This window comes from Sphaerodactylus townsendi, linkage group LG12 (assembly GCF_021028975.2).
Source record: "Sphaerodactylus townsendi isolate TG3544 linkage group LG12, MPM_Stown_v2.3, whole genome shotgun sequence".
Taxonomy (NCBI): domain Eukaryota; kingdom Metazoa; phylum Chordata; class Lepidosauria; order Squamata; family Sphaerodactylidae; genus Sphaerodactylus; species Sphaerodactylus townsendi.
Genome location: NC_059436.1, coordinates 26038324 through 26064217, shown reverse-complemented (window position 1 = coordinate 26064217; position 25894 = coordinate 26038324). Strand labels below are relative to the sequence as shown.

General features: G+C 54.4%; 1 protein-coding gene across 1 annotated transcript in view; it reads right to left on the bottom strand.

The window, feature by feature from the left end:
• The window catches only part of DSCAML1 (DS cell adhesion molecule like 1), a 189953-nt gene that overhangs the window by 60291 nt on the left and 103768 nt on the right, over window positions 1-25894 (bottom strand). Inside the window, exons 4-13 of the mRNA XM_048512112.1 lie at window positions 18981-19127; window positions 15319-15597; window positions 15097-15277; window positions 13141-13285; window positions 9070-9212; window positions 7640-8016; window positions 5990-6262; window positions 3304-3612; window positions 1581-1700; window positions 1018-1194 (exon numbers count right to left, since the gene is read on the bottom strand). Coding sequence (XP_048368069.1) covers window positions 1018-1194; window positions 1581-1700; window positions 3304-3612; window positions 5990-6262; window positions 7640-8016; window positions 9070-9212; window positions 13141-13285; window positions 15097-15277; window positions 15319-15597; window positions 18981-19127 — 2151 coding nt within the window. The remainder of the gene's footprint in view (window positions 1-1017; window positions 1195-1580; window positions 1701-3303; window positions 3613-5989; window positions 6263-7639; window positions 8017-9069; window positions 9213-13140; window positions 13286-15096; window positions 15278-15318; window positions 15598-18980; window positions 19128-25894) is intronic.

The window sequence follows — 25894 nt, the reverse complement described above, 5'->3', positions numbered from 1 at the left end:
CTCTCAGGGACAGAGGTCTGAGCTTTCTGGCCAGATGTCTTTGCTGTCATTGTTGCATCACCAACCACCAGCACCCCCCGCCGCCGCCCTGGCCCCTGGCCTTTCTCCCCCAACCCCCAGGGGAATGTCCGGAGGGAAAGCGCTTGGCAGCTGAGACCAGTGGCCACTCCAGGGGAAGGCAAACAGGGAGCTGCTCCCGGGGTCACTGCCTGCAGGGGACACAGACAGGCTCCTGGCCTGGGTCTCACACCCTCCCCCCACCACAAAAATTCCAGCCAACCTCCTGAGCAGAGGATTCTCGCTGCAGCTGGAAATGGTCTCCTCCGTGGCCCAGGCAGAACCTGCTAACTGGGAAGACGTCTGGCAGCCCTTCCCAGCCTCCGCGTGTCTAGTGAGCAAGGCCGCTTCCTGCCTCTGCTGCCACCACAGTGTCGATTGATTGCCGGCTTTTATTAAGGACAAAGTGTTTTTTGATAGTGTGAGGGAATCTAGTCCCCATGGGAACAAAAATCAATCCAGCTCTCCGCTCCTGGCACATCGGCCAACCGACGGCTGGGGCCCTGCCTGCTGGATGCGGAGGGGAGGGCGGGACGCACAGGAGGCCACACGGGCACGGGTAGACGTGGCAGCGCCAACACTGCCAGCATGCACGGGGCCAGGGAGAGGGGGGCTGGCAGTGCCGAGACTGGCAGGTGGGCCATCTGCTGACAGACGGTCCCCTCGACCACTGCGTCCAGCGCAGCAGGCCACAGGCAGGCCAGGAGAAGTAGCAACGGAGAACGAGGGTGCGCAGTCACAGCAACGGGCTGAGAGACCAGCCCCCTCCCTGGGGCCGTGGGCGGCCAAGGCAGGATGTGCCCCGTGGGGCCCCAAGTCGAGCCTTTGGCTTCTGCACAACCCCTGAGGCGGCGCCGGCAGCAATGCCCTCGCACCCAGTCCCTGCCGGCAGCAATAGGACAGATGTGGGCAATTTGCGTTACAGAGACCACTTGCCAAGGAAAGTTGTGGGGTACTCACTCTTCACAGTAAGGAACATGGACTTGCTGATGTCTGTCCCGACTCCGTTGCTTGCCTGGCACAGATAGTAGCCAATATCCTCTTCCAAAACATGTCGAATCAGCAGGGAACTGTTGGGTAAGATCTGGATGCGGCCAGTGAGGGGGACTGGATGGTACTGCTGGGGGTTTCCACTGCCTGGGAGGGAAACAAGTTTAACACCACTTAAGTGTTTCTGGCCAACCCAGACCCCCGCAAGGCCAGGACTCCCAGCCCAGTCTGCTCGTTCATATGGCCACAAGCTCCAGGTGAGAGTCGCCCTCGACCTGCAGGGTCAGGCAAATGCTCCAGCTAGCCCAGCACCCGATTCACACAGGTGGCACCAGTGGCCTCGGAAGGTCAAGAAGGCCCGCACCAAGGCCCACATGCACCAAGGCTCCACACTGACAGGTAGGGGTTTGCTGCCTCTTTGCATGGCGATTTCCTGAACTCCCCCGTAGCTGGCAGCCATGGATGGATCTTTCCCCGTGAATCAGCCTAACCTCATTTTAGAGCCCAAGCACCCCAGGTGCAGGCCCACCTACCTTTGGCATGCTTCCACATGACCTTTGGGGGAGGGTAGCCATCCACAGAGCAGTTCAGCACTCCTGCTTTCCCATAGATTCCGTCCTGATTGTTGGGCTGCACCACAAAGCGAGGAGGGACTAAGGGGGAGGAGAGCCTCCGTGAGCACCAGGGACTCCAGACCACTCCAGGCCTCCCTGGCTGACTTCTCCCCAGGCCCCCAGGCCTCGAGCTCTCCTCCCTCTCCCCCAGCCCAGAATTCAGTCCCGCAGTGAGGCCAGAGAGGCTACCTCTGCTGTTGCTGCTGAACCACATCTCTCACTTTCCCCCCCGCAGAAGGGCCAGCGGCAGCAGGCGGAGAGCTTTTGCTTGCACTTGTGAATAAGCAGCTGGTTTCTGGCCCAGGAAGCAGCACAGTGAGGCAACGGAAGGGACAATTGCAGGGCTCCGTCCCCTACTGAACAGCCCTCCTTCTGGGCGATCAGCAGGAGGAGACGGACTCAGTAAAGGGATGCGCCAAGGCAGGATTCAAACTGCCCTCTGAATTCTGACCTGGCCATTTGCACAGCACTCCAGACAGCCTCAGGGAGGGCGCAAGTTCCTCCTCTTGAGGAAAAGCAAGGACCCCTAGGACCCCCCCCTCTTCTGCCATGAAAGCCCCCGCCCCCCCCCCCCCGCCCCCAGCCCCCAGCTACTGCCACCCTTGGCTGATGAGCAGGTAGACCTCACCCTTCAGTCAGGCCACCAAGCGGAACTGCAAGCCATCAGACCCCTCCTCCCACTAAGGGGCCCCTCCCACAAAGGCCCCTCAGCCAAAGGCTGGGGGGACAGCAAAGCACTGCTCTCGCCATAAAATGGACACCCTTTTGAATGTTGGGATCCATCATGTGGACCAACCTTGCGCAGGAAGGCAGTTAGCCACTGACCTTTCCCCTGGCTCTCAGGGGTGCCTTGCTGGAAAACGGAGCTAATGTCCATGGTGTAACCCTAAGGGGACTTAATCAGCGCTTGGGGCAGTCCACTGCTCGCCCTCCCTACCCCCATCCCAGCAGCCAATCACAATTCACGAGAATAGTTCAGGCATCCTCTGGGGTCCTGTGTGTGCGTGTGCGTGCGTGCGTGTGTGCGTGTGTTCTGGACCGATGCACGCCCCCCCTTGCATGTGGGCTCTCTCCATTGCTCCTGGGGGTGCTGGTCATTTCCCTCCCCAGCGCTGCTTTCCCTGAATGTCTCTCCAAGACGACGGGCAACTCTCACCTGTCCCTGAAACCCGATCCAAATTCCTCCCTCTGCTCCTAGTCAGCTCTTATATTCTTTGTACTGTATGTCCATTATTGCTTAAAGTACATTTCTTGTTTTAAAGTTTCATTCTTTAATGAAATCCTATTTTCCCATAACTGCCAGCTCATTTGAGAGTTCCCCCCCAGGGCGATCTACCCACAGGTGACCCATCCTAGTTGCCTCCTCTCGATCTCTGTCTCCAGCTCATCCCCCCCATTTAAACAAAGGCTGCCTGTTGAAAGTGTCAGAGCGCCCATGCCCCCTCTGTGCCCACTCGGCGGCAGGCCAGGCTCCAAAGCTGCCTTCCGCGCGTCCACGGGCAGCCCCATCCACTGGGTCTGCCCCGGGAGCTGCCTTCTCGGCGGGCACGGGAAGGGAGGGGCTCAACCTGTCCCACGTGGGAGGTGGTCTCACTGGCCCCTGCTGCTGGCTCCCCCCCTGCCCTGCACTCCATGCCTCCACCCTGCCTTGGCTCCCCCCTCACCTCAAGCTTACGACATGAGCTGCCGCTGGGTAAGCTGACGGTAGCAGCGTCGTTGCTGGCAATACAAGTGTAGTTGCCGTTGTGCTTGAGGGAGACGCTGGAGATCTGCAAGGAGCTCATGAATTCCTTGCTCTCGATGGTGATGCCGGAGCCAGAGATGATGACCTGCCCGTCCTTCCTCCAGGTGATGCGGATGGGCATGTCTCCCGAGGAGACGACGCACGGGATGTAGAGGAGCTGCCCGATGGAGGCCGGAGGGAACTCGAAGGGCTGGATCAGGGGAGGCACTGCCAAGGGGGGGGGAAGCAAACACATCACGTGGCTGGCCCCCGAGGACCACGCAGCAGACCCGCCCAGCCCACCGTCCTTCCCGGTCCAGAGAGGCCCACGCAGCCCGGCCACCAGAGACCAGGGGCAGCTTCTTTCCCTCCTCTCCCCTGGCCCAGTCATGATGTGCAGCTAGGTAGATTCCATGCCTACTTTGGACATACTTCAGTTTTGTATCTTGCAAGCTGGGCTGAGCCAACAAGGGGAAGGGTGGCCTGAAATTCAACCAATCAAGATTGTGGAGAGGGGAGAAAGCACAGAAGGCTGGACTAGAGGGACTCTGGTCTGACCCAGCAGGCTCGTTCTTATGTCCTAAGGAGCTGGCCAATCTCCTTCCTTCTCTGAGGCCTGGGAGGGAGTCATGCTGCTGCTGACCTTCAGCAGAGGCTGCAACTGTGTGGCTTATTTCCCCTGAAAATGCCCAGCCCCCACTGCAGCCACAAAGCATCCCTGGGGGGGGTTCCCCCACATACTTGGGGTCCCAGAGGAGGCAAGGGCGAGCACGGGGGACTGAGGCAAGGGACATGGTGCTGAGGGGGGGAACCCACAGGACGAGGCCCCTCCCTGGGGACGCAGCCTTCAAAGGTGCCTGGGAGCCTTTCACCAAAGATGGTGCCAAGCCAGGTCAGCCAAAGCAAGCAAGCAAGCAAGACCCCCCTGCTTCAGGTGAGGCACAGCATTGGGCCAGGTGGGCTGAGCTAGCAGCTGGGCGTGGCCGTAGACCCACCCTCCCTTCTGGAAACCAGGCTGGGGGAAGGGCACAGAAATCACCTCCTTCGTTTGACTTTGGCACAAGTCACCATGATGGAGGGGAGAGGTTCTCAGTGACTGCAGAAGAACAATCTGCCCCTTGCCTGTGTTCTGCAAACCGGGAAACAGGCCGCAGGGGAAGAGGACTCGTGCCTCCCGCCCTGTGCAGAAACTGCTGAACGCACAGGAGCATGGGGCTGACCAGGAGAGCTGTTTTCTGGCCATGGCTCAATGGAGCAGGCAGGCAAACCAGCAGGGAGCCTCCCTTCCCTCCAAGGCCCTGGAGAATGACCCTGGCCCTCAGCAGCAGGGGGGGGGAGGGGGTGCCTACCTGGGAAGCCGATACTTGGCAAGCTGCTCGTTAGAAAAGGGGGGATGTGAATCAAGCACAATCAGCGCCCCGGGTCTGTGCAGCATCCAAAAGAACATCCTGGCCTTGGGTTAGCAAGGAAATCTCTAACGTGGCCAGCACTTCCTCTCTCCCACAACCGCTAGCCCATTCATGCCCAAGCAAGGGGATCACAATGGCCGCCATGTTCCAGCTACGGGGCCGAGTCCTTGCGCTCCCAGTGCGGGAAGCTGCACCTTTTGAGCTCCCACCCGCAGCCCCTGGAGTCTGCAGGCACTGTCACGATCTGCTCGCCCAAAGAGAGCGGCCGGCACCTCCTGCCGGGGCGTCCAGAAAAAGCAGCCAGCGCCTGGCGTGCCGGGGTCCCACAACAGGCCCCCGTGGGCAAGGGGGGCCCGGACGTCAGGAGATGCTGGGCTGGGGCTCGAGCCCAGCCCGTGCCCAGGACAGGAGGGACGCCTGGCTGCCCTCCATCAGGACTGATGGCTCCCTGAATAATGGATGGGCCAGAGAAGCTTTTAAGATGTTCTGCATGCTTGGAAGGCAGAGAGAATGATTTTTTAAAGAGCTGCATACACAGAAAACCACCGTCAGAGGTGATTGGAGCCGGGGTTTGCGATTTCCACATGCCATGTTTACACCGTGCATTATGTTCTGCTGCATGTCATGGGAAACAGATACGTGAGGATTGGTGGCAGCCTGAGAGGGGGAGGGGGGAACGTGTGGACCAGGGCAGGACTGCCAAGGCGGCGGGGGGGGGGGGGGGGGGGCTCTTGCTCCCCAGCTCCTTTGCCTGTCAGGAAGAAGCCGGCTGCTCCCTCATTTCCAAGCAGGGGTGGCTCCAGATAATTGCTGGGTGCAAAACAGAGGACGGAAACCCTGAAGTCGTGCTTTGGGGATAGATGAGCAAATGGCCAGCTACACATTACTTTAGGATGAATGGGCAGCCCGCCCCTTCCATAGCACCTGTTGTCACCTGAGCTGGGAGAAGCCCACTCCACCATGAAGCCCCAGCAGCAGAGAGGGCTTTGACTGCGACGGCCAATCACGAGTCCGACTGAACAGGCCACCGTCAAGCTCAGCCTGGCCAGGCAGGGCTGCTCCAGGCACCCCCCGCCCCTCAGCTGACGGACCGATGGCCTGGCTGGTGGCTGACTGCCCAGCTTACGTGGCGAGAGGAGGCGCCAGAGAGAGCTCTGGTCCTGGAGCCCCTCCAGTCGTCGCTGGCCCCCACCCACCTTTGACGGTGACATGGACGCTCTGGCTGATGGAGAGCTGCGGCTGGATGAGGACACTGCACAGGTACTCCCCCTCGTCCATGCCCTTCTGGACGTCCATCAGCTTGAGGGTGCCGTTCTCAAAGACCACCTGCCGGTGGTTGTCCGGCAGCAGCAGAGAGTCCTTGTACCATTTGATGGAGTAGTACGGGTAGCCGATGACCCTGCAGTTGATGAAGGTGTCCCGCCCGGCCACGGCTGTGATGTTCTTCATTGCGCGGATGCTGGGGGGCCCTAAAGAGCGGGAGGGGCAAAGGGGCAGGCTAGGTTAATTCTGAAAGGCGGGTGGCTCCCATGCCAGAATGGCCCCTTTCCCCAGAAGTGGCGGCGGCGGCGGCAGCGGCGGCAGCACAGCAGAGCTACGGCCCCTCCTATCTGGAGAAAAGCAACTTGTGGGGGAGAGGTGTTGTTTGGATTGATCGCCTCACAAGTCTGTGACCCAGAGTGCCCCCCTTGTCCTGTGAGGGCCTTTTGCGCCATGCAGAGAAGAGGAGGAGGTCTTGAGTGACTCTGATGGTGGCCTCCTTCTTCCCAGTTCGGAGGCTCAGCACAGTGTGTTTGAAGGAAAAGGCCAAGTCGGCGGCTGAGGCGCCCCGTCCAAAAAAGGAACTGGAGTGACCAGGAGACTCTGGGAAGACGGCACAAGGTTGTGTGTGGCGAGGACCAGTTCCCAGCAGGTGGATCAGTGAAAGCCGGGCTTTGATAAGTCCTCTGGAGGCCAAACAGTCCCCTCCCAAAAACAGGGGAGGCAAACCTCCGCACCCTCGGCTCCCCCTCTGCCAGCAGCCCCCTCCGCCTTCCCAGTGCCACCCCCCACCCCCCCCACCCCATTGCAAGAGGGCAAGAAGCAGCAGCAGCAGCAGCAGCAGCAGCAGCCGGGTGTGCTGATGCAACTGAGAAGCACAGAGGAGGAGCAGGCTGACCAACAAGGGATGGGGAGGAGCCACAGCGGTGTCCGCACGAGGGCCCACTGACGTCTCAAAGGAAAGGCAACCGGCTGCACTGGGCACCCGTCTCCCTCTTGGGGGCATCTAGCAGGACTTTGACTCTCCCTGGGGTGACTGCAGGTGCTGCTCCATCACACAGCTGGTCACATGGGTGGTTTCCGCTGAACTCCAAAGGCAGCCTTTGCTCACCTGAAACCCCCCCCCCCCCCGGACAAGGAGCGTCTTCCCCGCCCCTCCCCCGCCCCTGTGCAGGTACTCAGCCCTCCTCAAGCGGAGGAATTTTTTTCTTAGTCCTTATTTTTATTTCTAAAAAAAACCAAAAACGTTTCTACTTGATATTACCAAAAATGAAAATATACATAACCTTGTAAAAAGTTAACTCCCAGAAGAATCAAAATTCAGCTGCAAGTTACCAATTCTGTCAATTTCCTGAGCTCTTGAACTGTGGAGCCTCACAGGATAACCCAAGCCCCGTCTTCTGGAATAAAGCAACCCCCCCATCCCCCACACCCGTCTCTCTTTCTTGCAAGCACCTCCTAGACAAATCAACTCAAGCATCCCCCTGTCGTTGTGGGGCCAGAAGGGGCCAACCAAGGGGGTGCCCTCCCCAAGACAAAGTCAACACAAGAAAAGCCTCTGCTGAGATTGAAAAGTAGACAGGCACCTCTTACGTTTATTCGCGCTTGGTATTCGGCGCTGCCCACTGAGTTCCGCGCGGCACAGCGATAGACCCCTCCGTCCTTGATGTGTGGGCTGGTCACGTTCATGTGGCTGACGGTTGTGCCATCGGACATGGTGTACTGGTTGGTGCGGTGGCTGCTGTCTCTCTGGATGGGCTCGTCGTCCAGGGCCCAGGTGATGGTGGGCGGGGGGGCCCCCTTGGCGGCACACATCAGGGAGAACTGCTCTCCTGGGTTCACCACCTTCTCGCTGAAGGGCGAGACGATGCGAGGGGTTCCATCTGGCAGAGACCCACAGCGAGAAGTCAGCTGGAGCAGCCACGGGGCAGCGGGCAGGTCCCGGCCCATCCCAACGACCCCTCTTCAGCGAGAGAAGAGGTTGAGGGCTGTCAAGGGCCAGGAAGCCCAAACCAAGCTCCCCTCCCACCCCACAAGAGCCACAGCCCAGGGAAACAAGGGCCTTCCACCTTTCCTTACACATTGCAGCAGCACCCCTGCCCCCCCCCCACCACTCTCTGGGCCTTTTGCCCACACAGCATAAGAATAAAGCAACACAGAAAAATAACATCTTTTCAAATAAGCAATTGCAAAAGAGAGAGAAGAGGGTCCATTAAGCCATGGCACAATGTCCACCCCCCCCCCAAAGCTGTCAGGAGAAACCAAATGGTCCAGGCACCGGAAAGGAACAGGTTGAGCAGCAGGACGGTGTGCCCACCTCGAGGCGCCCTCCTCAGCACCAGGCCACGCTGGATGGGGCCCTGCTCTGTGCTGGCAGGGGAGCCCCGGGGGTGGGGGTGGGGGTCAGTCTTACAGCAGTGGTGACCTGCTGAAGGAGACTTCTCTCTGCACACCAACAGGCATCTGCATCCTGTTCTATCAGGAGTTCGGCGTCCTCTGTGGGCAGATCCTGTGGGCAGAGCCCAGCCCAGGCTGGTGAAAAGCACCGGAGGCCACGGGCTGCCTCTGGGATCAGTCTTCTGGGCAGCACATCTGATCCGTGGGCAGCGTGGCCCCAACCATTCCATCCACCCAACTGTTCCACCCACCCGAGAGCCAGTGAGACGTAGCGGTTGCAGAGCTGGACGAGGACTGAGGACTTGGGCCAGTCACATCCTCCCAGCCTAACCTACCCCTCAAGGGCCACTGTGGGGAGGAGATCAATGTGAACCACTTTAGGTCCCTGCCGGGGTGAAAGGCCGGATATCAATCAAGTAAATGAATAAATAAATCTGGGCAACCTCGTCATCCCCATAAAACCCCACCACCGCCACCAGCAGCAGCTCTGGCTTTCTTTGGAGAAGGCCTTGTCAGCACTCAGGTTAGGAAGGCGTCTCAGCACTCATCCAAAGGTGTCCAGAGACAGAGAACGGAGCACTGCCACATTCTCAACGTCTCCCAGCAAATGGCCACCCACAGAGCCCCCCGTAGACTCCCGGGCTCACCAAAGTCAGGAAGGGCCTGGGGGCTCAGCTCAGAAGCAGAGACCCCGGGTTCAGTCCCTGGAATCTGCAGCCAAAATGCACTGGGCATGAAGTCCAGGAGGGCCCTCGACAGCCACTGCCAGGGCGGAGAGATGGGGCTGGGCCAAAGAAGCCCCAGTGACTCTGGACAAGGGGGCACCTTCACATCTGAATAGGGCTGAAAACCTGGAATCGGCCAGCTAGCCAAATCCTGTTCCCTTTGCACCCTGAAGCAAATCGCAGCCTGGCTTGTTTCTATAAGAACATAAGAACTAGCCTGCTGGATCAGACCAGAGTCCATCTAGTCCAGCATTCTGCTACTCGCAGTGGCCCACCAGGTGCCTTTGGGAGCTCACATGCAGGAGGTGAAAGCAATGGCCTTCTGCTGCTGCTGCTGCTCCTGAGCACTTGGTCTGCTAAGGCATTTGCAATCTGAGATCAAGGAGGATCAAGATTGGTAGCCATAGATCGACTTCTCCTCCATAAATCTGTCCAAGCCCTTTTTAAAGCTATCCAGGTGAGTGGCCATCACCACCTCCTGTGGCAGCATATTCCAGAGCCTGTCCACCCGTTGCGTGAAGAAGTGTTTCCTTTTATTAGTCCTAATTCTTGGGGGTGGGGGGGGGGGGGGGTGGGGGGGGGGGGGGGTGGGGGGGGGGGGGGGTGGGGGGGGGGGGGGGTGGGGGGGGGGGGGGGTGGGGGGGGGGGGGAAAACTTCTCTCTGTCAACATTTTCTACCCCATGCATAATTTTGTAGACTTCAATCATATCCCCCCTCAGCCGTCTCCTCTCCAAACTAAAGAGTCCCAAACGCTGCAGCCTCTCCTCATAGGGAAGGTGCTCCAGTCCCTCAATCATCCTTGTTGCCCTTCTCTGCACTTTTTCTATCTCCTCAATATCCTTTTTGAGATGCGGCGACCAGAACTGGACACAGTACTCCAAGTGCGGTCGCACCACTGCTTTATATAAGGGCATGACAATCTTTGCAGTTTTATTATCAATTCCTTTTCTAATGATCCTGGGGGGGGGGGGTGGGGGGGGGGGGGGGTGGGGGGGGGGGGGGGTGGGGGGGGGGGGGGGTGGGGGGGGGGGGGGGTGGGGGGGGGGGGGGGTGGGGGGGGGGGGGGGTGGGGGGGGGGGGGGGTGGGGGGGGGGGGGGGTGGGGGGGGGGGGGGGTGGGGGGGGGGGGGGGTGGGGGGGGGGGGGGGTGGGGGGGGGGGGGGGTGGGGGGGGGGGGGGGTGGGGGGGGGGGGGGGTGGGGGGGGGGGGGGGTGGGGGGGGGGGGGGGTGGGGGGGGGGGGGGGTGGGGGGGGGGGGGGGTGGGGGGGGGGGGGGGTGGGGGGGGGGGGGGGGGGGGGGGGGGGGGGGTGGGGGGGGGGGGGGGTGGGGGGGGGGGGGGGTGGGGGGGGGGGGGGGTGGGTTGCGCCTGCATCTGTGGCTGGCATCTTCAGAGGATCCTCTGAAGATGCCAGCCACAGATGCAGGCGAAACGTCAGGAGAGAATGCTGCTAGAACACGGCCAAACAGCCCGGAAACCACACAGCACCCAAGTGATTCTGGCCGTGAAAGCCTTCGACAATACAGTGGTTTGGTTGTTTCTTCATCTCCTCTTTATTAGTTTCCCCGTTTCTGAACATTTGGGTGCCACTGAGTTTTATATAAGAAGGTTTTCATTGCCACATATGTGTTTTAATAGTTTATATTTTGTTGTGAGCCGCCCCAAAGTCCAATCTGTGAGGAGAGGGTGAGGCAGAAGCCAGATATATAAATAAATACTGGAGCATACAAGAGAATTTCAGCAGGAAGTCAGCTTAGATTTCATAGATTTCAGCAAAGCTTTCAACTGCGTGGATCATAAAAAGCTATGGATGGTTTCAAAATAAATGGGTGTGCCACAACGTCGGATTGTTTTGATACACAACCTGTACTCTTGACAAAAAGCTACTTTTAGTACAGGATAAGGGGAAATAGAATGGTTTCCAATTCACAAAAATGTCAGATAAGAGTGTATATTATCTCCATATTTCTTCAATCTATATGTAGAATATATCCTGTGGAAAAGTGGATTAGATTTAGATAAAGGTAGAAATTGGTGGGAGGAACATTTAGAGATATGCAGATGACACCACATCATTGGCAGAAAATAATGAAAACTTGAAATGACTGTTGATGAGGCTCAAAGGGAAAAATGCCAAAGCAAGGTTAACATCAAGAAGCAAACGTCATGAGGACTGAGAAATAAATACACAACTTTTAGGCTAACAATGAAGAAGTTAAAGGTGTTTAAGATTTTGTATTCCTTGGCTCAGTCATCAACTAAAAGGGAGACTGCAAGCAAGAGATCAGGAGGAGGCTGAGACTGCGAAGGGCAGCCATGAAGGAACCAGAAAAGATCCTTCGGTGTAAGGAAGTGTTGCTGGTGACCAAGATCATGATCATTAATGATATGGTATTTTCCATTATTTTGTAAGGATGTGAAAGTTGGACAATTAAAAAACTGACAAAAAGAACATTTTACCTGTGAAATGTAGCAATGGAGGAGAGTTTTATGGACACTGTGGATCACCAGACAACAACAACAACTACAACTACTACTACTACTACTACTACTACTACTACTACTACTACTACTACTACTACTACTACTACTACTACTACTACTACTACTACTGTGGGTTCTACATCTGATCAAGCCTGAATTGTTCCTACAGGTAAAAATAGCTAAACTGAAGGGATTGCACTTTGGTCACATAATGAGAAGACAAGACTCACTAGAAAAGACAATAATACCAGGCAAAGTTCAAGGCAGCTGGGAAAGAGAAGGACCAAGCATGAGATGGACTTACTCTGTCAAGGAAGCCATAAAGGCCCTCAGTTTGCAAGATAGTTAATTATTAGATGTTTTGGAGGGCACTGATTCATAAGGTCATCATAACGTCACTTGATGGCACATAACACACACAACCAGGTTGGGTTGGTCAAGTGGGTTCAGAAGAGAAACAGATCCCTGCCTCTCTGCAGAAGGGTGCAGATCTGATACCTTTAAAACAGGCTGTCATGTGACCTCTCCTGAAGAAGCTATCCTTGGACCCCAGCAACCAGGAGCTCCTGTCCAGTGGCTAGCAGTCTCTTTAGGGACCAAGGGCCGAACTGGGTTGTGGCTCTGCAGTTGCAGGCCGTCTAGGAGAAAATGTACTACCTGGATGCATCTCCATTGGTCACTCTGACTAATGATCGTCACCAGGAGAATGGCAGAAGTGCACCCCCACTGATTTTCCTAGACCGCCTGGCCACTTTCAAAGGCAGAGACCACGGTATCATTCTGGAGAGGCTGTTTGAGTTGGGAACAGAAGGCACGGTGTTTGGGTGGTTGTACTCTTAGTGGGCTGGCTGAGTCAGAATATGGTGCTGGGAGACTGCTGCTTAGTTTCATAGCGTTTATGCTGCGGAATCCCTCCTGGGTCTACCTTGTCCCCAAGTGATTTAATGTCTACATGAAACCACAAGAGGACATCGTCTGGGAATATGGAATGAGGTGCCACCAATATGTGGATGGCACCCAGCTCTATTGCTCTGGCCTACAGTTTGCAGTTCAGGTCTCTTCTGTGGCATGTCAGATATGCCAGTTATGGCCATTCCTTGAAAAGCATGAACTGGCCACAGTGATCTCTGTGCTGAGAATGTCCCAGTTAAATTACTGTAATGCACCATATGTGGGGCTACCCTTGAAAACTGCCAGGAAACTTTCATTGGTCCAGTCAAGCTACGATTGGGGGCTGGATCAGGGATCTTTCCATGTGCTGCACATCTGTTTCCAGGTACAATTCAAAGGGTTGATTCTGACCTGCAAGGTCCTCGATGGCACCTGAAGGCCCACCTCCTCCCATGCTGACCAGCCTACCAGTTCAGATGACCCCTCTCGCAAGGCCCGCTTGCTGTGCCCTCTCCTGCAGAAACGGGGCCTTTTCAGTGGTGGCACCTCTCCTGAGGAACGCTCTTCCCCTGGAGGCTTGTTTGGTGCCCACCTTGCCGTCTTCTTTGCACCAGCCCACGGCAAACCCGTGCCTTTCACTTAAAGTCCCAAGGGTGGGGCACACAAGGCAGCAGTGCTCAAGGGCAGCGCCAGGCAGCCTCTTGCATAGGACCTGACTCGACTCATGACTCTGAGCCCTGATGGTTAACATGAGTTTCTGTGTTCAGAAACAGGGTGTCCCTAACCAGGTGCGGGCGGAAGCGGACCCACCTTAGGGCGAGGTGGCAGAGTTAATACATCTTCCCTGCAGAAACGGAATGCAGACAGAGCCTTGGTCTAATTCAAAAATGGTCTTTCGTGGGTCTTGCTTGTAGTTAGTAGCTACTGGACACAGTGTGGTGGAGAGGTTAAGAGCAGGTGGGTTCCAATCTGGAGAACCAGGTTTGTTTCCCCACTCCTCCACATTAGCAGCGTACTCTTATATGATAAACCATATTTGTTTCCCCTCCTACACATGAAGCCAGATGGGCGACCTTGGGCCAGTCACAGTTCTTCAGAACACTCTCAGCCCCACCTGTTGTGGGGAGAGGAAGGAAAAGGATGCATTGTTGAGGGTTTCATGGCCGGATTCAACTGGTTCTGGTGGGTTTTCTGGGAGTGTGGCCGTGGTCTGGTAGATCTTGTTCCTAACATTTCATCTGCATCTGTGGCTGGCATCTTCAGAGGTGTATCACAGAGAAAAGTGTCACAGACACAGTGTGAAACAGACTTTTCTCTATGATACACCTCTGAAGATGCCGGCCACAGATGCAGACGAAACGTTAGGAACAAGATGTACCAGACCACGGTCACACAGCCCAGAAAACCCACAACAACCAGAAGGAAAAGGAGTTTGTAAGCTGTTTTGAGACTCCTTACAGGAGAGAATTTAAAGGCCCTCCGTCTGAAGCTCTCCTCCTCCTCTTGCTGCCAAGTCACAGCAAGAAGCAGCGAAAAGCAGGATAGTGCAACAAAGTACATTTTTGGAAGGGCCATGATAGAAATGCTTCCCAAAACTAAGATCTACTGGGAAATGCATACAGTTTAGCTCTCTTTTCCCCCTTTGCATTCCGGAAGTATTATAACATTGTGCTATTTACCCCACCCACCACATTCACCAAGGCCTTCTTCCCTCGCCCCTGGCCTGAACTTGAAAAAAAGTGGCGGGGTGGGGGGGAGGTTGGATTTGACCTCTTAAAATGACAAGGTCCCCTGGTGAGGAGCTCAACTGAAGGGGCACAAGTGAAAGCAGTCCCAAAGAAGGTGCAGATTCGCTCAGAGCCTCTTGCCTGCCTCCTACAAAATGTCACTGCACAATAATCCAGGTGTGCGCCATCCTTTCCTGCCCCCGCAGCCCATCGTGAGGCCTTCTCTGTGTATCACTTTCCCTCTCAGGCGACAAGGGAGTTGTGTGCATGGTTCTGGAGTCATCACACTTGGGCTGATAGGGAAGGTGTTACAGACCTGCTCAGAGCACACAATTGGTGTCTGCTTGAGTAGTGAGTGCATCCCCACGCTGCACTAGAATTCTGGCCTTCAGTCTGCTCTGGGCACAAAGCCATCAGAGCGCGAGTCCTGCGAAGGACAGGCTCTTGTCTCCAACAGAAAAGCCACTGAAGGCGGCTCTTGGGCTCGGAGGCTCAGGTGGAAGGTGGCCACCTGCTTTTGCTCGCTGGGACCCATATCTGCTTTAGGAGCACCCAAAAGGCCTCCTGTTATTTCAGTCAAGACCAGCAAGGGCTCCTCTTACACGCCCGGCCTGATTTGTGACAAGTCCACCCATGAGAACCAAAGTCCTTTCCACCCACACCCCCGGGTTAACAGAAAAGGTATTCTTACCCCCTCCCCATCAATTGCTTGGCCTCTGGGAAATGGCACTGACTTACATTATGTAATCTGACTTGAATTTAAGTGAGGAAGGCAGACTATAAATCACAAAAATAACATAAATAAATTGCCACTGGCTCACAGCAACGTGGCAGCAACTTCCACACAGTTGGAGAATCCCCTGTGAGACACGTCGGTCGAGGAACAGGAGGGTGTGAGGAGTTCCCTTCCTATATCCCCCTCCGTGGCCTTCCTGCCTGGTGGCCAGTCACACCCTTGGGCCTGCACCACAGACATAAGGTTCCCAGGCCACAGCACATGGGCTGCACACAGAGGGTGTCCCAAATGGGGCCAGGTCCCTTACCAATCACTGCAAGAATCCCGGTGACCTCCGCAGAGCCAAAGGTGTTTGTGACTTCACAGATGTACGTTCCACTGTCCTCCACTCGCAGGTCACTGATTGTCAAGCCCGTGAGTCGTTTAGTCCATCTGCTGTCCGCAGGTAGTGGGCGACCGTCCTTGACCCATCGGATGGCAGGGTTCGGGTAGCCAGAAGCAATGCAGGGCAGCTCCACCAGCTGGCCGGCCTTCACCTCCCGGGACTGGAAGCCATCCAAGATGGCAGGAATGGATTCTGCTGGGTCTATAATAAGAGAGAGAGAATGAGCTCCTTGATGAGTATCCCAGCCCTGGAAGACAGAAGTGATGCTGGCTGAGAAGGTGGAGGTCTAACACAACACCGTGCTAGAGAAGCAAGATCCTGCAACTGCAAAAAAAATGCTTTCTTCCAACTAGGTTTAAAATAATAAAATCATAGAGTTGGAAGAGACCCCCAGGGTCATCAAGTCCAACCCCCTACCATGCCGGGACACACAATCAAAGCACTCCTGACAGAAGGCCATCCAGCCTGTGATTAAAAACCTCCAAAGAAGGAGGCTCCACCACTCTTCCAGGCAGTGAATTCCACTGTCCAACAGCCCTGACGGTCAGAAAGTTCTTCCTAATGTTTAGGTAGAATCTCTTTTCCTGCACCTTGAATCCATTACTCCTGGTCCTCATCTCTGGAGCAGCAGAAAACAAGCTTGCTCCCTCTTCAACATGACATCCCTTCAAATATTTAGCTATCATGTCCCCCCCACCCTTAACCTTCACTTCTCCAGACTAAACATCCCCAGCTCCCTAAGTCTCTCTTCGTAGGGCATGGACTCCAGACCTGTTACCATTTTGGTTGCCCTCCTCTGCACATGTTCCAGCTTGTTGATATCCTTCTTAAATTGCAGTGCTCAGAACTGAACAAAGTACTCTAGGTGAGGTCTGACTAATGCAGAGAAGATTGGTACAATTACTTCCCTTGATCTAGACACTATCCTCTTATTGATGCAGCCCAGAATTGCATTGGCTTTCTTGGCTGCCATATCACACTGCTGACTCATGTTCAGTTTGTGGTCTGCTAGGACTCCCAGGTCCCTTTCACGTGTACTATTGTCAAGCCAGGTGTCCCCCACCCTGTATCTGTGCATTTCATTTTTTTCCACCTAAGTGTAGAATCTTACATTTATCTCTTTGAAATTCATTTTGTTAGTTTTAGTCCAGCTCTCTACTCTGTCCAGATCATTTTGAATCCTGCCCCTGTCCTCCAGGGTATGATAGATTAGCACAAGGAAATGTACTGCACGTTCTGCTTTGTTGAATATGTCATATTTAATACTTATGTTGTGTTCAAATGACAGCTATGTTTCATATTTCTACTATGCCCAGTCCTATTACACTGCTTATTAGATTTTTCTCTCCCTATTTCTTAAATGTATATGAAGAACATATCATAACAAAAGCTGGATTAATTTAGATGAAGGTGGAGAGAAGATTGATGGAAGGAACATTAACAGTTTGAGATATGCAGATGACCCCACATTACTGGCAGAAAATTCGCAAACTTAAAGCTTGAAGCAACTACTGATGAAGGTTAAAGTGGAAAGTGCCAGAGCAGAATTACAGCTGAGCATCAAGAAGACAAACGTCATGACTACTGAGAAATTATATACTTTTAGGGTTGACAATGAAGATATTAAAATTTTTAAAGGTTTTATTTGGATTTATTGTCAAAGGCTTTCACGGCCGGATTCAACTGGTTCTGGTGGGTTTTCCAGACTGTGTGCCCGTGGTCTGGTGGATCTTGTTCCTAACGTTTCGCCTGCATCCGTGACTGGCATCTTCAGAGGTGTATCACACAGGGAAGTCTGTTACACAGCCACAGATGCAGGTGAAATGTTAGGAACAAGATCCACCAGACCACGGCGACGGCCACACAGCCAGGAAAGCCCACCACCAGAACCAGTTTCTTTGGATTGATCATCAATAAAATGGTGTCTGCAACCAAGAAATCAGAAGAAGAAGACTGAAGACTGGGAAGACAGCCCTGAGGGAGCTAGAAGAGATTCTTTAAATGTAAAGATGTGTCACTGGTGACCAAGATCAAGTCAATTCATGCTGTAGTTTTGCCCACTATTATGTATTGGCATGAAAGTTGACAGTGAAGAAAGTTGATTCACTTGAAATGTGATGTTGGAGCAGAGTTTTGCAGATACCATGGATTGCCAGAAAGACTAATAAATTGGTTCTAGATCAAATCAATCCTGAACTCCCTGTAGAAGCTAAAATGACTAAACTGAGACTACTGTACTTTGGTCACATAATGAGAAGATTGTGCTGGAAAAGACAATAAAGCTAAGAAAAGTTGAAGGCAACAGAAAAAGAGATGCATTGACTCTATAAAGGAAACACAGCCTCAGTTTGCAGGGCTATTAACAATAGGACGTTTTAGCGGACAGTGATTCAGAGAGTCGCTGTAAGTCAGAGACCTGATGGCACTTAACACGTATACAGAAGAAAGTACATTCCTATTGACATCTTTGTGAATTGCAAGCCATTCTTCTCTTCTATATGCTGTTCTATACTTTCTTCTACTTGAGGCCAAAATTAGACTCCCGCTCCTTCATATCCCAACTGAGATAAGCAGTGGGGTGGGGGAGAGGTGTGCAAGAACTACAGGAAAAATCTCATGTAGGTGGCATGCAGAAACTCTGCCAGCTGCTAACCCATTCATTTGTTATGAGCCCCTGCTGTTTACCAAGAGGAGGTTCTTCAACAAAGGGCATGCAAACTATTTTCTGTAATCCCACTTTCCTAGACAATGGCTGAGTGCCCAGTTGAGGGCAAGAACTTTATCCATGTATTTTGCTTGGCTTACAACAGACATCTTAAGTCAAGGTTCAGTGCTAGGTAGAGTGCCCCTTTTTGTTTCTTCGCTTATGCCTGAATTTATGTCCCAATTTCCTCAATAAACACTTCTTTCCACTTAGTAGAGTGTTGGGTGTTTAGTAGTTCTGGGTGTTTTGTCCTGGAAGTTCAGAAGTCTTTTGAAAGCATGTTACAGTTGAAACAGGGCATCAGGGTGACGACAGGCTGCTGGGGAGGCCTGTTCAGTGGAAGACGATGGTGCGTGTGTGCCTCAACGGTCAGCTCAGCTACTGGCTCCGGTGCAACCCTCGCCTACCTGGTGAGATGACGTGAGATGAAGCGGCAGTGAATCCTATGATGTGGGCACTGGAAGTGCAGCTGCCGATGACCTCCCACCACAGTCCTGGGAGGGACAGCCTGAGTGAAACACCCAAATGGGCCGCTTGGGAGCAGCCAGCCAGCCAGTCACTGCCTCCTCTGCTTGCCACAGTCATTCTTTAGCACATCCCAGGTTCTGCCTGTCTTGGCAGCAAAGGACTACTAAAACAAGAGGGGTGAGGACAGACCCAGGGAGCTTTGTGTGGTGCCTCTGCGAAGCCCAAGGGGAATCTCCTGAGCTGACGGCAGCACTCCCTGCCCAGATGCTAGATTGACTTGGGCACTGGCTCCATCCACACAAATGCTTTTCCTCGCCGATCAGCCACCACACCTTAGCAGTGGGCAACAGAAGAGCCACCTTTGTGGGGTCACCCACAGGAGCAGAGAAAGAACCTCAAGGAAGCCACGTACCTGAGACAGACAGACGGGCTCCGTTGCTCTGCCGGGTCTCGCCGCTGTGCTTGTGCTTGGTGATACATCTGTAGGTGGACAAGGCATCTTCCTTCTGAACGTCAGAGATGTACAGCCCTCCGTAGAATGTAATAAAAAATCTGTTTTCTGGAAGAGACAAGCAGAGCAAAGGCAGGTCAGTTGATATCCCCAAAGACACAACACCTCTTGGTTGGTGGGCGAGGTTACAGTGTCTCAGAGGTGAAGCAGTCAAACACAGGGCACCAGCACGGTGGACAAGGACAGCTCCTGACTCCAGGCAAGAGAGCAGAGTCCTTGAGCAGGAGACGGCCTCGGGACAGGATGGCTTCTTCACCGTAATGCTTTTTGATTGCGGCGACCTACACTGTGCAATCTATCTGGAGTCTCAGTGAGAAGGAGAGGGGACTAGAAACACATGAAGGAATAAATAGGACCCCCAAAGTCTCTTCTATCAGGCTGGAAGGCTGGGTTATACCCTGAGAGTGAAGCCATTCCTTGCCTCTTTGAAACCCTGTCCCAAAAGTACTTCCCTGCAAAAATGGAGGACTTTTGAACAAAAAAGCTTCAAGGAGTCAACTTTCCCATTTGTGTTAGTGGTGAGTGGGTGGGGGGAGTGGCATCTCCCTAGAGCAGCAGGGTCCCCCAACATGGTGTCTGTGTGCAATGTGGCACCCACCAACACCTTCCCTAGCGCCCACCAAGTGTTTTAGAAAGTGGGTATGGCCAAGTGTTTCACTCGCCTAGGAAAACTCTTGTCTTGGTGAGCAACAACCACACCTGTTTATTCAGAGCAGACCCCCCCCCCTTTTCAAAGCAGGAGCCACGATGCAAAGGGACAGGCAAACGGTGGGGGCAGGCTGGGTGGAAGAGAGCCGCCTTCCCCGCTGCCCCCTGCTTTCCCCAGGGGGTGCTGGGGGAGGGCAGGCTGGATGCTAGGGTCTCCCCGTTCCATCCCTCGAAGCCTGGGCTCTCATGGCTGCAAGCAGCGCACCGAGGGCCATCCCCTTGGGGAAGCCAAACGGGTACTCACGGGGGGGGGGGGGACAGGCACCGCTGGGGGTCTTTGGTCCCAGCCAAGGCCAGGGGCACCTTCTTCATCTCCACTCCCGGCCGGCCACCCTCTGCTGATGGGAAGGGAGACGGAGGCAGCAGCTGCCGGAGGTCGGGCAGGGAGGGCCACCTGCTGGCTCGGCTGCCACATTCCTCTCTGCGCCCTTCTGGGAGGGGGACGCTGCCACCACCCCACCACCCCTTCCCGAGGCTCTCCACTCCGGGATGCAGGTCTGTGAGTGGACCGAAGGGGAAGGAGGAGGGGTGTGGGGCGATTTTCCGCCCCCACGTGACTAAATGGCCTCCCCCCAGGGACTTTTGACCCCATATGTCCCCCTGGGCGGTGCACAACTGAACCTGAGTAGGAATTCTGTTTTGATTCCCACCTCCCCCACAACTTGCCCCCGCCCTCGTCCTTGAGGGGCAGCCGGGGAGACATCCAAGAACAGCCGAGAAGGACCTTCAGAAAGAGGAAGCAGCAACCAAAAGCTGGCTGGCATTTGCAGACCACGGGGCCTCTTCCATGAAGCATTAGCATGAAAAGGGAACCCGTCCTTCCAAGCAAGTAATTAGTTCAAATCACTTAGACGTCTGAGAAAACAAACAGGCCTCTGGGATGGGAGGAAAAGACATCCAGGGCAGCTCATGGCCACAGGCTGAACGGCAGCGCCCAGGATGGCCTCGCAGGTAGCAGGTGTGTGTCCGGCTGAAGAAGAATGGGAAGAAGTCTCCAAAGGTCTCCTCCGCCCCGGGGCCCTTCCGGCCAGTTCCTTCCAGGGCCTCGTGTTCTGTGCATGTCTCCTGAGCACAACACTCCCTTCCCAGCAAAGGAAGCTCCGAAGGCAGCCAGGACAAGGCTCGGGAGGGCAGAGCGCCGCTCAGATGGCAGGCCCCAAGGGCCCCATGGTGGCCACCACAGAAGCGCCCGCCTCAGTCTCAACACAGACCTCAGAAGCCACAGAAACAGCAGAGCGCAGCAGACAGCTGCTGCTGCTGGGGCTCATGAGAGGAAATCAGCACACATTGTTCAATCTGGGCATTTATGACACACTGCGTGCACACGTATGCACATTTGGCTCTGCAATGTGGCGCCCAGGGCCGTGGTGCAGGGCTGGCAGGACGACATACGGGGGCCAAAGAAGTGTACCGACCCAGGCGCAACATGCAACCTGCAGACAGACCAAGAGTTTCATGTCTGTCAACAAACCAATAGCAGACTATGCTGGCTGTACTGGAATTTTAAACAAAAGCTGGGGGGGGGGGGGCTGTGGTTGCTATGGTAATGATCAGCTGCTGCTTTGCGAGTTGTTGCTTCTCTGCCACTCCCCAGCCCTCCCTGTTTCAATTTTTTTGTGCATTTAATTTATGGGAGTTTCCCAGAAGCATGGCGTCTCTCTTCTAGAAATCCAGACTTTTGCAAGTGAAGGATCAGCGTGGGGCTTGGACAGCACCAGCCCTCCCCATGCAAGGTCCTGCCCTGGAGAAACAGTGGGGGGGGGGGGCAGGAAAGGGACGCATGCAAGACTCCTCCACCAGACCTATGACCATGATGCTCTCCTTTGTCCAGAAGGTGTGTGTGGGAAGGGAGGAAGGAAGCAAACCTTGGGAGAAGAAGACCACAGAATCTGGTTGGGTTAAACCCAAGAAAAACCCTTCCAACGCTGTGCCCCTGAGGAGCTCACAAGCAGGCCATGAGGGCAACGAGCTGGCACTGGAGCGCTCTTGTGCCCCAACAGCCCAGAGTCAGAATTATACTGCTTCTGAGCACAGAGGGTCTCCTCAAAACTATCAGGGGGACCTGTGTGCGCCTCGACCCACCGAAATGTCCTTGCCAGAGCACAGAAGACGAGACTTTTGCCTCTGTTCCAAAGAACCACCCCCGCCAAGGAAGCGGCCCAGCTGAGCTGATTAGCTGTGGGGCAGCCCCTCCAGCCAGCCATGAGGAGACTGCTCTCTGCCAGCCCCCCCCCCCCATTCATTCCCCACAGGCAAGTGGGGAACAAAGACAAATCAAGGTTGCTTTTAAAAATGCCACTTTAGGTGGTGGCGGCAGCAGCAGCGCCGCCACAAGGAGTTTTCTGATTGGCAAGACCTCCCCAAACCCCTTTCAGAAGGTGCCCCGAGGCAGGCCAGGTGCAGCTTCCCTTCAGGGAGCCTTTGCCCTGGGTGGGGGGTGACAGCCAGCCTTGCAGGGCAGGCCGGGAGTTCTCCTGGAATCCAGATGGATCCAGGGACTATAGAAACCCCTGCCCCTGCAGGAAGTCCAGCCACTGTGGAAGAGGGGCTCAAGGGCTGGTGTGCTCAGAGAGCGAGCTCTCCTGTGGGCCCTGGCCCAGCCACCTGACCCCACGACCTCAGGGCTGCAGCCCAGATTGTGGCCTCACAGGACTGGCCTCCTCATCCAGGAGAACCACAGGCAGGCTCCAGGGACAGAGGAACCACTGGGCACCTCAACCTCTGAGGTCTCTGCCTGGAGCCATGTCGGGTGCCCTGTTTCTCAGACTTTGACCAACTGAACCTCCTCTCTGCTGTGGCTACTGCTGTATCCCCCTCAGAAATAAACAGGGTGCCTGCAGAGGGAGAGCACAACCTGCAGTCCTGCACGTGTTCGCCCCTCCCAGCAGTCAGAGTAAATAAGGTGAGTGTGGAGACTGCCGGCAGTTGCTTCCTTCCTGCCCATCTGGGCTGTCATTCCAGGCCACTGCTTCCTGCTCGTATGTCAGCTGCTCCCAACAGGACGAGAGGCTCCCTGACAGGTCAGCCTCCCAGCCTGGCCTCTGTGGGTCTTTCCTGTGCTGGAACCAGCAGACGTCTCGCCTCCATCGGCTCAACAAGATCACCTCTGCCAGGCAAGCAGGCCCAGACTGAGGAGTCCCCAGAACAACAGAACCTCCGGAGAGCCCTGCTGGACCACGCCAAGGAGCCATCCAGTCCTGTGCCCTGCTGCACAAAGCGGCCCGCCAATTTCTTTGGAGGTCCAGCAGTAGGGCAGAGATGCTGATGCCTTCCCTTGGGGTTGCCTCCTCGGTGGGATTCAGAGGTTGACTGTCTCTGAATGTGGAGGCTCTCTTCAGTCACCATGGCTGGTAGCCACTAACAGGCCTCACCTTCATGAATCTGTCCATGAGAGTCAGCTATGCCTGGGGCAACGTTATTTATTTAAATCATTTGTGACCCACCTTTCCTCTTTACAGAGCTCAAGGTGGCTTACAATATAAAAATACAAAGCCAAAATTTAAAATCACGGTTTAGATTCAAATGCAACTCCTCTGCCAGTTAATTCCACATTTCATTCATTCATTGCACAAAGAAGTACTTCTTGTAGTCAATTCTGAATCTATTGCCAATCAAATTCAGTGGGTACCCTTTTTGGAATAGGGATAAAGAGGTTTTTTCTGCCTACCCTCTGCCCCAGGCATGATTTTATGCATCTACATCATTTTCCTGTTCCCTGCCCCCAGTGGTCTTCTTTTTTTCTAAACCCAAAGTCTTCAGTCTGTCTTCATAGAAATTGTGCTCCAATCCCTCAATCATCTTGGCTGCTTTCTGTACTAGGAGTGTGCATAACAAACGTAAGTAAAATTCAGATACGAGTATATTGAAGCTGAACATTTTCAGATTCCTGAAAAATCCCAAATCCCCATACCAGTGTGGGTTTTTTCCTCAGGGTTTTTTTTGAGGGGGGAGAATCCAAAATTTTTTGGGTCTATTATACTCTATGGGAAATCTTTCTGGGGGTCTGGAAGCATATTTTAAAGGGTAGAGGCACCAAATTTTCAGCATAGCTGCTGGTTACTCTCCTCAGAAGAACCTCCAAGTTTGGTAAAGATTGGGTTGGGGATTCAACTTTAAGGAGCCCAAAACCAGATGCCCCATGGGACCGCCATGATTTCCAATGGAGGAAATGGGACCTCCTAACCCAGTCTTCACCAAACTTTGGGTTTCTTTTGAGGAGAGTTACAGTTGTGCTGAAAATCTTGTGCCTCTGCCTTTAAAAATACACCCCCCTCAAAGCCCCAGAAAGATTCCCTAGAGATTACAATGAGACAAGGACGTAGGTATAGATTTTTTATGGGGGGGTTCAAGGGTGGGGCCACACCCCCACCCGCCCCGAGGGCATGGTTGAAAAAAATGTCACACAGCATTTCTAATGTGGTTGGGCCACAGATCTATACAGGGACAGTATAATATTCAGTTTTAAAAAACCCTTTCCTAACAGTCACCAGCATGGAGTTTGCCTTTTTCACACCTGCCACATTCCACACCATTCCCACATTTTCACTGAGCTGTCCAAGGTTCCTTTCGCTGAGAGTTTGCACAAATTGAGAACCGACCGACATATGCTTAAAGCTGGGATTTTTTATTCCAAAGTGCATCACATTATACTCGCCTCCACGTAATTTCGTTTGCGACATCTTTGCCCGCACACCCAATTTAGAGAGATCCTCCAGAAGCTCTTCATAGCCAACCTCTGTTTTCATTATCCTAAATAAGTCTGTGCCGTGGGCAAACGGGGCTGTGGCATGGCCCACCCCCAATCACAAACTGTTTATGAGCAAGTGAAATAGCACCATCCCCAATACAAACCCTTGTGGATCTAACCCCCCTGTCTTCCCCCCCCCCCCCCCGGGAACTATCCTTTTACTCCTTCTCTCTGCTCACTGTTGTTTAACCAGTTTTTAATCCATAAAAGGACCTATTCTCGTACTCCACAGTCACTAAGGCTACTCAGGAGTCTTTGCGGAGTTCCTTGCTGAAAGCCTTTTACTTTAAGCTGATTCTGCACTTCCTAAATGCTCCGTGGCTTATCCAGGGAGCGCAGCAGTTCTCACCCTGCTTGTAGTTCCCCACTGCTGCAGCCCAGCCCTTTCTTTTGCTCAAGTCAGGGCCAGTGAGGGAAGCCCTGAATGGTTCCCGACAAGCCGGGGGCTTTCCCATAAGCACCACTTAAGCACCACAAGCTCTTCCGTAGTCTCTTTCACGCATGCGCGGGCAGCCTCCTGCGTTCGGATTGGCTGAATCTCGCCCCATTCCCCCGCTCAGTTTTACATGATTCTGAACACAAATCAGGTGCTGAGAATTGGTGCCTTCCCACCCCCCCACCGTCTAAATCCTTGTGTGTGCGATGGGATCACTGCCCTCTACCCCCTGTCTAAAATGTAAATCTAAAATCCTTGCGCGTGCAAGAGAATCGCCGCCCTCCTGTTCGTGGCACCTGCACATGCCGCTTTTCTGCCCAAGGTTTCTCCCTCCTTTATAAAAACTGTTTCTCCCTCTGTTTTTTTTCACTGCGGGGGGGGGGGGAGGGCATCGCTTCTCAGCAGCTGTGCACTGGTGGGGCAGGCCAGAGTGGCGAGGCAGGAAAACTGGCCCTGTTTCTGCTCAGAAAGAGTTTTGCACAGCAGAGGAAGCCTCCGGAGCAACTAAGGGGCATTTCAAAAGGATCTCAACCTTTGCGGTTCAGGAAATCCGTGGAGCAAAGCGATTGCCGTGGGGCAGCTCCGGGGCAGAAACACGGCAGCCACGCTGCAGCACCAGGGGCTGTGCAAAACTCTCGATTGCGTCGGGGCATTCCCCGTGCCAACAGAGGGGCAATTACAGCATGCAAAATCAGGCTTACAGTACTTTATTTGAATTTCTCCCCTGCACGACCCCAGCTGAAGTGCTCAATGGCTACCAGATCACCAGAGCCTCAAGGGCATTTCCCAAAGAATGATCCCCTGGCAAAGAAAGGCTGACATCCCACAAGGCAGACGAGGGCGACCAGCCTGGCAAGTCTCACCTGCAAGAACAGGAAGGAAGCCATGCTGGGCCACCACCATCACCTGCCCCGTGTGTGACAG